Source organism: Rousettus aegyptiacus, unplaced genomic scaffold (genome assembly GCF_014176215.1).
Source record: "Rousettus aegyptiacus isolate mRouAeg1 unplaced genomic scaffold, mRouAeg1.p scaffold_m13_p_11, whole genome shotgun sequence".
In the NCBI taxonomy this organism is placed as follows: Eukaryota; Metazoa; Chordata; class Mammalia; order Chiroptera; family Pteropodidae; genus Rousettus; species Rousettus aegyptiacus.
Genome location: NW_023416286.1, coordinates 23,849,319 through 23,862,935, shown reverse-complemented (window position 1 = coordinate 23,862,935; position 13,617 = coordinate 23,849,319). Strand labels below are relative to the sequence as shown.

Sequence of the window (13,617 nt, the reverse complement as noted above, 5' to 3'; positions counted from 1 at the left end):
TGTCAGAGACTTTTCCGTTAAAATATGGTCGCTAAGAGTTCCAAGCGTTAAGCCCTGCTGCTGCTGTGTACAGAGGCTGGCAGTGGAAGACAGCACCCGTGTGCCACCACGGGCGTCCTCCTCACCTGCCTGTCTCCGTCTGTCAGGGAGGAAGTGTCTTATCGAACACCTTAACCCCTCGTGCTCTTATCTTTAAGTCTTATTGGCACAGATTGGATCACATGGTCACCCCTAACTTGAAGAAAAGCTGGGAACGCAAGTATTTGACTTTTTAAATCTTTCTTTAGGATGTGAGCAATGGAAGTGGGGATTAGGAACGAGAGCTCAAAACCAGGAAATGCGTTACCCACAGTCAGGTTAAATTAAATAAAACTTATTGACTATTTCTCTTTTGTTTAGTGTTTTTAATCACTTATATTTTGGGGCATTTGATTCTTTTTTGTTGATTTCACATGTTATCCTTCATTCTGTATTTTACTCCCTGCCTTTTTATTTTGTATGTGGTGGTTTTTAAAATTTTTCTATTTTTATATTGTCATATATATTTTTTCCTTTAATTTTTACCATGTTTTTACATTTAACAAGACCTTCTCTACTGAAAAAGATTGATCTGTATTGAATTATTATGGTTAATATGTATGGTTTTGTTTCAACAACGCTTTACTCTTTAACTCAATTTTAATTTTTTTCGATAGCGAGAACTAGTAGCCTATTTATATGTCACTTACTATCTATTAAGTGCTGTTCTAAACATTTAAAAAATATAAACTATCAGAAGAACTGATGAACTAAGTACCATTAAAACCACCTCCATTCTTACATATGAGGAAATAGAGACTCAAAATGGTTAAGAACCCTGCTCACAGCCAGCGTGTGACGGAGCCACCTAAGCAGTTAGGATCTAGGTCGTTGACTTTTAACCGTCTTCAAAACTTGCTTCTCAAATTTTAATTTTTTAAAGTTTAAATATCTTAATACCACAAATGTCTTCACTGATTTCAAATATCTTACTATCCTATCTATCCTATTCTGAATCTTTATATTTTTGAGACTTATATACCAGCTTATTTATCTGTCAATATAGTTTTATGCCAGGAATAAACAGTTTTATTATTTTATAATAACTAGTGGCACAAGTTCATTCCCTTTATTTTTTTAACTTTTAAAAATTGTGGTAAAGTATATTACATAAAATTCACCATTTTAACCATTTTAAGTGTACTATTCATGCATTTACACAGTTGTACAGCCATCACCCCTGTCCTAGCTCTAGAAATTTTCATCTTCCCCAACTAAAGCTCTTTATCCATTAAGCACTAACTCCCCATTCTCCCCTTCTCCGAGCCCCTGGCAGCCACCATTCTATTTTCTGTCTCTGAATTTGGCTATTCCAGGTATGTCATATAAGAGGAATCATGCAAAATTTGTCATTTTGTGACTGGCTTCTTTCACTTATCATCATGCCTTCAGGGTTCATCCATGTGGTGGCATGTGTCAGAATTTCCTTTTTTAAGAATGAATGATATTTCGTTGTATGTATGTGCCACATTTTGTTTATCCAGTCATCTGTTGATAGGCACTTGGGTTGCTTGCACCTTTTGGCCATTGTGAATAATGCTATGAGACATGGGTGTACAAGTATCTCTCGGAGATCCTGCTTTCAGTTCTTTTAGGTAGATACCCAGAAGTGGAATCGCTGGATCATATAGTAATTCTATTTTAATTTTTTTAGTATCTACTCTACCATTTTCCACATCAACTGCACCATCTTACTTTTCTACCACCAATGCACAGGGTTCCAGTTTCTCCACATCATTACTAACATTTGTTATTTTCTGTTTTGTTTTTATAATAGCCGTCCTAATAAGTGTGAAGTAGTTTCTTATTCTGGTTTGGATTTGCATTTCCCTAATGACTACCGATGTTGAGCATATTTTCATGTACTTGTTGGCCTTCGTGAATCTTCTTTGGAGAAAAGTCTATTAAAGTCCATTGCCCATTTTTAAATCAGATTCTGTTTTGGGTTGTTGAATTGTAGTCCTCTTTATTTTTATGTTCCAGAATTTTTTGGCTTTTCTTACTCTAGACTAATTTAAATTGTATTTAAAAGTTCTCTAATTCCCCTTTTGAATAAAATCATGTGGATTTATTGAGACTGGCATTCAATTAATATATTCAGGGAAGAATTAACACATACATCCACTTATGCTCCTCATTTTTGTAATTTTTCCATAATAGCAATTTTCGATAAGTTTATAGAAATAATGTATGTTAAAAGTACATGTTTATATGACTACTACTTATTGCTGAAGTAAAGGATCTTTTTTCTATTTTTTTCCTGGTACATTGGAAAGCCGTTGATCATTGTACAGTATGTATTTTATAAACATTGTATCAGGTTTATTTAAATAATTTTTAGATAAAAATACTCTAGCATTAAGGTAAATTTTTAAATATCTATCTTATGAGAAAATTTGGTCCTTTTGGATTGAGAGTGAACCTCAGTCACAGTTTCATGTATGTGTATTTTATTTCTCCCATAAGTTGTAATTTTTTTATCCCTTTGGGTAGACTTTAATTTTATAATAATAATTCCTAGTTAACGTAGGTAATTACTCCAAAGTTATATTGTCTTTAAAGAACCTAAGTTATAATTATAGCTACAAACATATTCTCATGTTTTTGTATTTTAACTGTTTATTTGGAATTTTCTCCTCTTGACTCTGGTAGTTAATGGTGCTGCTATTTGCTAGCCTTATTAATAATTTTATTTTATATACCAATATAATTATATTTTAAACCATATATAGTAATAGGTAGTGTACCTATTACAGACTGACCTTTTCATTGTCTAGTTAAAATTCCCACTGTCTCTAGCCCTGGCAGGTACTCTGGCCTCCTAAGTTGCTTCCCTGATTTCAAACTCTTCCCTTCAGTCAGTTCTGCACACTGCTATCACATGATCAAGTTCTGATGCAAATGCTAAGCAAGCTGCGGTGCCCCTCCCTTTCCATATCTCCACCACACCCCACTCCCAGCAATTTAGGTCTAAAGTTCTTAGCTTGGCATTTAATACCATCTTTAACTATTTAAGGCCAACTATGAACTGTCCTCCTCTCCAGCCTCATTTTCTTTTTCTTCCCCATGACGCCTGTGCTGCTCCTGAGCAATGCAAATCACAGAACAGAATATTTCGGTGTGATGAGACGGTGTATTCTCTAGCAGTTATAATTGTTACTGAAAACTTTTGGTAGTGATTTCTTTAGTAAGATGTCAGGTGTTTTTAGCACCCTATACATTTGAGCTTTGTGATTACTTACAGTTACCGTTCTATGTAAGCAAGTCAATACTTGTGTAACAGCCTCTTATGTGAATCCATTGTCCGGATTTTTATTAAGATGATCTATGTCTCCTAATATAGGTAATATAGTAGTTACGTTTTTAAAAACTAATTGAAAGGTCTTCAAAACCCATAAATTTCATCGCATGTAAAAAAATGGCAAGTCATTTTTTCAGCGGTGCATGAAAAATAAAGCCAAATTTATTCTTGTGTTATTGAGAGTTCAGAGATGGGAATGTGCTTTGACTGATAGGTGTTTTCATGGCTTTGGAAACTTCTCATGTTACTTTGAGCATATTTTGGGACCCACCTTCTTTCTCAGGCCTTTCCTTGAAGAATGCCAATTTGGAGCTGAGAGATGACACATCTGTGAAGGCCTTGGGAGCTTTCTTCTAGAGACTGAATCATTTAATATGTGTCAGAACAAAGGAGTATCATTTAGAAGTTCATTCTTTGGCTTTAATTTCCAATCCTGGGAAACACACCATTATTGTATCAAAAAGAATTTTCCAGTAGCAAAGTGACTGTTTTCGTCAGAGCCATATAAAAACATCAATTAAGGCATTGAATTCTTTAGTTGTTGTTGTTGTTGTTGTTTTTAAAGTAAAATTAAGAGAGTTAAAGAATACCTAATGCTTACAGATATAAAGGAATAAAAATGGTTGTTGAAATCTAATTATTGATCCAATTTATTCTTTCTTGGTTTCTTTATATTTTGTCCTAAGTACTTTTTATCTGATTAAATATTTGGCCCCATTGACTTTAACAGTATTAGTTATAAAAATATGCTGATTGTAAAAAGAAAATTCACATGGAGAAATATGTAAATATATGAAGTATGAAGGGAACATTCCCCATTTCTGCTTCTTTCCTTCTCTTTTCTTCCATGTCCCACTGTGCTCTATCCCATAACAATCCCATAAAATATATCCTTCTGGAATTTTTCAATATATAGATAGTGTAATTAAAGAGTAAGATAATATTAACATCCATTTTTCACTTAATAAATCTACTAGATTTTTAGATTTGCAAGGTATTCATTAATGATTTTATTTTTATGAATATATTGTGTTTTACTGCTTTATTTGAAGCAGTACAGGTACTTTAGGCCAACTGTGCTATTAAGTTAAACATTGGGACCTCTAGTGAGACAACTACATACATACCTTGTTCCGTCCCCCGTGTTTTTTCCTACCGCATTTTCTTCTAGTAAGGGGGACCCCAGGTTGGCCTCCAAGCCTGACACTTTTCCCTTTAACTGGGATGCTTTTGTTCCATGGCACAGTAGAGGGAACGTAGGGCTAGTGATAAGTTGCCTGTGTTCTAGGACTCAGTGTCGTTGGTTAGGTGTGTTTCCCAAGTAAGCCATTTAACTACCTAAGTAGTTTTCTCATCTATAAACTGGGGATAGTGATAGAAATAGTAATGCACTGTTAGCATTATTCTGATTTTCAGAGGAGCTGTTCCTTTGGTGAAGTAGGCATTATTCAGTACCCTCAGTAGCCAACAGTCAAGATTATGCAATGGTAGAATAAAGAAGACTTCAGCTAGGACTGCAAGTCACCATTAGGTGGAGGGAGTGGGTGGATACGGCCGACAGTGCAGTTTGTGAGATGGGATAGGGCAGCTCCTTGAGCTTGGGTAAGCTTGCTTCTGGTGCCAGGGTGTGTTGGGATCAGAGAGGATACACATCTGTAGTAATTCTGAGGCATGCTGAGAAATGTCTGTAAACCTACGATGCTTTTAGAAACAATACTATGAAACATCCCTCTCTGAAAAATCAGTTAATTTTTTAAACTCATTGATCCTTGCCTGCATCGTGGCTGTGGTCCAGAAATTTTCATCTGATACTTGCTTAACCTTGCTCATTATTTTTGATGATGATGACTTATCAGAATGATTTTGCTGAAGGGGCAGCAATTTGTTAAATATATATTCTAAAAATCTGTTTTTCTAAGGAAGTGACACTAGTGGCTAAATGTAAATTAAAAAATAAAATGGATATTTGAGTATCCATTACTTATTAATTATAGGACTTTAAAGAAAAGCACCTCCTTTTAGTTAATACTATTTGAAGAGCCTATTAATATTAACAAAGGATAAATAAGCTTGTAAAAATTGGTTAAGTGTTTAATGCTTCAATGTAGACAATAAGGCATTAAATTTATTTACTCTGGCCTTTAAAAAAATTTAATGACTTTATTGCTTTTATTATAATTATACATTAATTTTTTTTTCTAGCTCGACCGAGGTATAATTGACAAATTATAAGATATGCAAAGTGTACATTGTAGTGATTTGATATATGTGTACATTATAAAGGATTTCCACCATCAAGTTCTCTCTTAGCAAATTCCAGTTACATAACAGTGTTATCAACAGTAGTCACCACATTTTACATTAGATCCTCAGACTTTATTGACCCGACTGCTGAAAATTTGAACCCTTTCTATTTCCCCCAGCTAACTCGTAACCTGAAAAATTAATTTAGCAAACATTTATTAAATTTTACTCTATGCTAGATGCTTCACTAGGCCCTAAGGAACAGAAGAGAATGAAGTTCTCTTCCTGTTCTCATGTAGAGACTAGCCTGGAGACATATTGAAACTGAAGCAAGTATCGGTATGAGTGTAAAGAAGGTGTGGTCCTTTGCACACACAAGAGGATGCCCTGGAAGGGAAGGCTTTACAAAGAGGTCTTGATTCTTAACAGTTGTTCGCATACTTACTGTGTATTTGAATCACTTTGGGATCTTGATGAAATGGAGATTGTGATTCATAGATCTGGGGTGGGGCTGCAAATGAGTGGCAAGGATTTGAAAGAAACACCTATTGACTTTGTATTCATCAGACAGGATAGAGGACTAGATGGGAAGGAGGCCATTTCATTCACAAAGGTGATTATAAGCAGAATAGAGTAAAATAATCTAGAGAAATAAAAATAAGGGGTATGTGTGTACAGGATGTGGGTATGCCAAAGCATAAGAGAGAAGTTGGTAGAAACCAACCCTAGGACTGCCTTTTATGCCTTTAAAATTAAATAGTAATTAAGAGTCTTAAAATAAAATCATTATCCTGTAGACAATGGAGAATTAGAGATTTTAGATTGAGTCACAACCTTAGTTTTCATGCTCAGATCAACATGATACACTTAGAAAGGATGGGAAGACAGGACGTTAGGTGTCCAATACAGTTGTTTAGGCAAAATATGAGGGGATTAATAAGGATTTGTAGAACTTGGCTTGAGATGAAGACTTCTTTGAAAAAAATGATATGCCTAGTGATTTAGAATGGTGACATCCTGGTGTCAGAGCGTAAAGCAGGTCAATTGGAGTAGAATGCATGCTGATGTAGAAGAATAGTGCAGGGGTAAGGCTGGAAACGGGTAGAACTTTAACATGGGTGACTTTAAATGCCAGGCCCGAGGAGCCTTAAGCTCCTTTTCCTCTTTTAAGATGAGATTTTCGTAGGTGAAAGTACTGGGACAAAAGCAATGAGTGTCACTTTTCAGACAAATGAGTCACTTATGGTGTCATTAGTAATATGTGACACTATCCTATTTATCTAAGGTCTTTTTAGACTTCTGATAGTCTTCGGTTATGTGATGTAGCAGCATCGAGAGACTTGGTGCTAGATTATATGGGAATCTGGGAGGGGAAAGGCTGGGAAAAAGGAAAAATGGAGCTAAATGAGTCTAGGTAGGAATTGTCTAATTGTCCAAGTTGAAACATTCAACAAAAAATTTTAAATGTGAGTGGCATTTAAAGTTTAGGAGGAAGATAGGGTTGCAAGTGAGAATTGGGGACTCATCCATGTAGGGAAAAGGTTAGAATGAAGTAAATAAAATTGGTTGTGAATAAAGGCTTGAACTTGGGAGATGCCACGTTCAAGAAGCAGGTGTGAGCATCAGGATGGTGTGGGTTCAAAGATGCCAGAGAATGTGAAGCATGCATATTTCATTGATAAGTGGAGCCACTTTTGCTGCAAGAAAGAAGAGTTTGGGTGAAGCCCATCTAAATTAGGCAAATAAGGAATAAAGGGGAAAAGATGACAGGGAAAAAAGACTACTACTAATAACATAGCACCATCTGGTGTTAGACATGAGGCATTTTTTTAAATGAAGTTTTTCCTCATCAAATTGAATTTTTCTTCCTTTTTGGTTGTTTTAAAATTTTCACCTACCTTTTGTATGGTAGCCTAGTGCATGAATAGGCTGTTTTGACTTTTTAATCAATAGTATAAGGGGGACATTATATTAATTTGTTTATTCTTCGATTTCAACTTTGTTAAAGTTTCTATCTCATGGCTCTTCTGATCTACCTCTGTCACAGGAGATGTGAATAAATTACTTAAGGTTACAGGATTACAGCCACCTTTCTCATATCACCATCATCTCTGCTCTTTGGCTTCTAAATTATCAAGAAAAAGTTGCGAAGATTTCTTCTGAGGTTATACAGTTCTGAATGTTCATTTTATAGTTTGATTCAGTTGTTTGTGCAGGAGTTTGTTTGAGTTTACAAACTTAAAACTTTTGAAATAAAAGCAGTGGAAACTTTTTTTTTTTTTTAAACCCCAAGGAAAACCTACATCACTGAAAACTGCACAGCAGTCCTGGGTGAATTTACCTAGACCGCTTCCTAAATCCAAGGCGTCCTTGAAAACGTCTGTGCTGCGGAGGACCGGAAGCACCTCCTCCATTGGCAGCACCCACAGCGATCTGAGCACTTACAGCAACAATCGTGAGTCCACCTTATGTCAGCCTTTGGGGGTGGCTGAAATTCTAGTCATAAAAAAACTAGCGTACTGCAAATAATCATCAGAATTTTTGACTGATTTAGGGGAAAATACGCATACATTTCTCACTTGGAATTGCTCTAAAAATTTAGCAGGAAAACCATTCTTTCAATGACGGTCTCTGTGATGGATGTGTTATGAAACACTGAAGCATTTCTGTGTCGAAGGTTGAAGGCATGTGGTGTTTTTTTGCATGAAGATTCTAAAGTGCATCATTTGAAGTGGTGATGGTTTTGGTTGGTTTAAGGAAAGAAAGCAATCCAGGTAGGGGCTTTGGAACCCAAATGGAAATCAGGAAAAAGATAACTTCAGTTCCATTTACTTTGTAAAAGACTATATTTTGTAGATGTATATTTTATGTACTGTGGATGCTAGATTCAGTGCAGTATGACTAGTACATATATATAGTGTAACTTCCAACCTAATTTTTAGTAATTTAAACTCAAGAGAATATTTTTGAAGTTGTCAGTTAATGTGAATTCTGTTTTCTGTGTTATTCTGTTTTGGCCATTTGCTCTTAAAATTCACACTGCAAACAGAAAAAGCTGCATAAAATAGATGATTTGAGCTATCCCTTTCCTTCAAAAGATGCCCTTTAAAAACTGCTTGCTGAAAGTGTCACCCTAGGGAGTATGTCAGAATGATAACTGTTGGTGATACAGTCAGCAAATTTATCCCTAGTTAATAATCCTTTGTATTAAATTCTCTCTATTGAAAAGAAATATGCAATTTGTCTTAGTATTTGCTCATTTTCTTTTAAATTTCCTTACAAAATAATCCATGGACTAGTTAATTTGAGTATTTTGGAGTGCCCGCTACATACAGGCATCATGGTAAATGCACTGAGAGATATAGGATATAAAAGAAATCAGTCCTTATCTGAAAGATAGCTGGAGAAAGAAGATTTATATAGATAACTAGAATGCCAGATAAAATAAGATATAAGGGTACGGTGGGAAAGAGGGGAGTTCTCTCTTCTTTAAAGAGGGATTAATTTTTTCCTTCTGGTGAGGGGACAGGGACAAAGTAGAGTCATGGTTATTGAACCATCTGGATCTGGAGCATTATTACAGGGTTATTATTTTTTTTCTCAAGTAACTTAAGTTATTCTGATTTTATATATAAGGTAATTGAGGCTCAGAGAGGTTGTCACTGGTCCAAGGGCGCTCAGCCAAACAATTCTGTGACAGAACTGAGAATGTGTCCATGAAGGGTAAGGCATTGAATTAATGACTGAATTAATGAGGATACTTAACGAGAGCTCACTTAGCAGCAGTAGCTGGTTTCGTATGATGGTAAGCAGCTGTGTACCAGAACTTTAGGAATATTGAAAAATGTTACTGAAAATTAAACAGGATTATTATCTGCTTGCTGTTTGAATTTTGGAGTTGTGGCATGAGATCAGAAGGGTTTGCATGTAACATAATTTTCTATGGATTTGAAAAGGTAATTCACACATGTATTATTTTAAGGTCATTTCACGTGCAGCTTTGTCTGTTAGCCATGTGAATTTTGAATGCAAACGGCCAAAACAGAATCAACGGCATGTTGTGGGAGGACCGTGTAGCGCCGGAATCTGTGACACTTGAAGCAGACACGTCCTGTAGTGCCGCCACCCAGCGTTTTCCATTGACAGCCATGTTGACTTGGCCACTGTTTCCGTACCGTGTCTGACACTGCTAAGGAGGTTGTAAAATGCTTTTGTCCTTCGCTTTTTGTCTTTTAACAAAGGGGTTTACCGTATACCCACAGAGCCTGTCTAGTGGCGATGTGTGCCTGTTGCAGATTAAGCATTCACATCAATGAGTCTCTTTCTTAGTTTGATTTGCTAGCTGGTTTAATCTGTTTTGTGTAGTGCCTTGGAGCTTACAGGTTTTTTTCCTCCATTCTAATTCACTAAGAGCAAGCATGAGGGATATGGGAGTGAACATGGCTGCAGTTTTTCCTGCTTAAGCTTGCTTTGATCCTTTTAAATGACTATACCAGGGGGATTTCGCAGTTGTACAGAAACGGATATTTCTTCGAAAATATTTATCAATTCTACACTCACACCACCGGCTGGTTCAGCGAGGCACTATGATGCTACCTTATTGACACTGCTGGTCCTGGGATCCTACAGCCTTTGTATAGTTCCTTTGTTAGCCACGTTTACTGGGAAAAGAAGTAGGTCGACGATTTCTGGTTTGATTCTTTTCTTTGTAAGCATGCTTAAATTTTATTCAGTAAATTGACTTGGCATCTCTTGATTGTTATTTTTGTAACTTGTAACTTATGTTGTAGTATTTCTTGAGCATATTTAAGTTGTGAATGATTCTGTATAGAACCAATTTTATTGTATATTGTATGTGTTTCAGAACTCAGTATAATTCAGCATTGTCGACAGTTTTGGCACATGAAATTACTATGAAAGGTTATTTTATGGTCTCATTTCTGATTAAATAGCTAGTAGTGTTTGTGTATGTAGCTTATAGTCGTATGAAGATAGCAAAATACTCTCCTAGAATTAGAAAACATCGTATCTTTAATTATTTTATTCATTGCATTATATCCATAAATATTAAAAGGTCTACTTTTTGAAGATTACCTTAAAACATGAAAAAATCATTTTGAGCGGAAATTTCCCTTACAGTGATGGGTCATGTTAGGAAATAATCTTTTGATCAGTGTTTCGATTTATATTAGACTGAGCATTTGAACCCTGTTTTAAAGAACATTTTCTTGCTTTGCTCAATTCTTTGTGATGTGGTACTATTTGTGGTATCATTTAAGAACTTCTGAGATCACAGAAGTGCTGATGTGTGCTGATGTAAAATAAGCATCTGGTTCTCAGTACTTTGAGATCCTATAGAAATAACATTACCAAGTTTTAAAGCGGCTGACTCAAGATATATAAGATAACAAATCTCATTTTTGAGGATTTTAGTAGGTTCTTTGTGTGTGTTCTTTTAAGCATAGAAAAATTTTAAGTTATGATATTGATTTTCTTTTGAATATTAACATGAAATATTGCACAGTAGTTTTATATCAAATGTGCTCATTGGTAGAGGTTAAATGTTATAAGCTTTTCCAAAATCTGATAGCTAAAGTCCAGTTTTTAAGATCATTGGATAAAAACAGATTACATATTGTAGGTCTTGAGTAGACTTGAAGGTTTGAGGACCATTGTGCCAATGTAGAAGGCTGCTTAGCAGAGTGTATAGTTTTGCCACATTAGCAAATGTGAAGTCTAAGGGCTTTCTTTCCCTTACATTTTGGCCACAAAAACATGTTTATTTTTGAGAGACAGATGGTGAGAGGAAATATGAGATGCACACCAAAGCTAGTTGTACTCTCTTGGAAATAGGGGAACAGGAGGAAGCTAGCTAAAGACATGAAACATCCTTGTCCTTAACCTTCATGGCCATCTCTGGCACAGACCGTTTGAGACATCGAAAAGGTCCTTCAACTCAGACTCATCCTCTTTTCCTATTATCTAGTTTTCCTATTACCTCCTGTGAAGTTGGATAGTTTTTCATTTTCTTAGCCTCACTATTCTTACCTCATGAATGGGAGGGCAGGACTAGATCTTCAAAATCTTTGTAGCTACAAACGTTTCTCACCACTTTTATTTTCACTACAATAAGGTGGTGCCTAACCGTTTGGGAGGAGGGTGCTTTAAGCCTACAGAGAGAAGGATTAGTCTTGTTTGCCCTCAGTCTCTTCTTCACAGAAAGTGGGTATTATCTCACCTGCCAACACTGATCAGTTGTGAGAAGCACCTCGAGTACAGGCTGCTTTCAGGTTCAGAGCAAAAGTTTGTATTTGATTAGTGATGTCTGCCATACGTGAGGAACGGCTGAAAGACAGGCACTATATACTTTGGCCCTGTATTACAAAATATGCTTAATATGTCTGCATGTCTGAATGGAGTATTTAATAAGAAATTACTGTTATCCAGACTGGTCTTAATTTTTTTTTTCATTTTTTAAATATTTTTTTAGAGTATGTATGAGATATTATCACAAAGTTGGTAATTTAATTTCACTTTTGGAATTTGAAAGCTTAGACTTCAGTTGTGATTTGATTTCAAGCCAGGTGAACAGATGATCTGGCATAGTGGGGAGTGTTAAACTGATTCACTCACGAATTTTTTTTCAAGAAATGAGCAGAATGTTGGCTCTCTGTGTATATGCATATTTAATAAACAAAACAAAAACTAATGTTAACTAGATGCTAGAATGTAGTATGAAATGTTAGTTTGCAAATAAAAGTCTGGAACAGTGAGAAGCTCTTCTCTAATAGGAAAATCATTGCTTCTGTTGAGGCTTCTCTGAGTATCTCTTTGTTTTTTTCTTTAGTTTCTCTCTCTCTCTCTCTCTCTCTCTCTCTCTCTCTCTCTCTCTCTCTCTCATTTCTTTTGAACCACATTTTGATCATGGAAAAGTGAAAACTAAAGATTCCAGAGAATCTATTCTGGTATAATTGAGACAGCAAGGACCAACGATGAGAATAGACCGGGGGTGATTTTAAACTATATTAGGTCTGGCTTAGGCGAGCATATGTGGAATTTCACGTATTGACTCTACAGACCAAATGTTACTGAGTGGTTGGGGCCTCCTGGAGCACTTAGAATTCTAAGGGTTGGTTTGGTCTCATTGGGACTGAATACTGTAATCAGTGGGGCCCCCATGACGGCCTAGGTTCTGTTTCCATACCTGATATACAGATGACTCATTGTACATAGAGAGGTGAAGTGATTCAACACAGCGAGGCAGTGGCCAAGTCAAGACCAGAACTCACACATTTTAAATTCCATTCCATTTCTTGAAACTATTATGTTTCTCTCATTATATTGGAACTTTTGCTGCCAAAGAGTGTATCATTTGGATATAATAACTCTGGACAAGAGAAATTTAGATATCATCAGGATACCCAACCAGCTGCCATGTTAAGATCTGAGACAGAGGGCAGGAGAAATACTTTAATGGCATCATGTGAAGTAGTGAAGTACATCCTTCAAGTGGGCTTTACTAGAAAGCAATGGGCCAGCTTAGAGGAGAGTGTTTAGAGAGTTGAGAGTATGTCAAGTGTTGGTCATATGTGCAGCTCAGCAAAGTTTGTCCCCACCATTAGTAAAGTGGGGAAGACTGAAGGTAGGAAGCATGTACAGCAGATGATCATAGAGAGAGTGTGTGTGTGTATATGTGTTTGTGTATATATTATCACATATAAATGTATGTGTATGTGTGACTTGATCAAGCTCAGAAATTTTATCTTCGAAATATGGATTTTGACCCTTATGTGTTATGAAGTGATGGCAACAAGACAGTTCCTTTCCAGGATACCACCTCCTGTTCTGCGTGTGACAGAGCCAAGGGACAGGAAATGTCTTTTCCTTTCATGAGAAATCCTCTTATTGAGCTCTTTGGAGACTGAAGATCTTTGTGTTTAAAGCTCAGTAATGAAAAACATGAATTTAGGTACTTATGAATTTATGTTGCCTGT

At 36.0% G+C, this 13,617-nt stretch overlaps 1 protein-coding gene across 10 annotated transcripts in view; it reads left to right on the top strand.

Moving 5' to 3' along the window:
* Positions 1-13,617, top strand: part of MTUS1 (microtubule associated scaffold protein 1) — a 132,613-nt gene that overhangs the window by 55,391 nt on the left and 63,605 nt on the right. For 8 of the 10 annotated variants that reach the window (XM_016129939.2, XM_016129969.2, XM_016129958.2 and 5 more), the window contains one exon: positions 7,917-8,078. The exons of 1 other annotated variant lie outside the window; for it this stretch is intronic. In XM_016129939.2, the coding sequence (XP_015985425.2) occupies positions 7,917-8,078 (162 nt within the window). Of the gene's footprint in view, positions 1-7,916; positions 8,079-8,116; positions 10,297-13,617 lie in introns of those variants that run through there. One more of the 10 variants, XM_016130015.2, reaches the window with a different exon arrangement.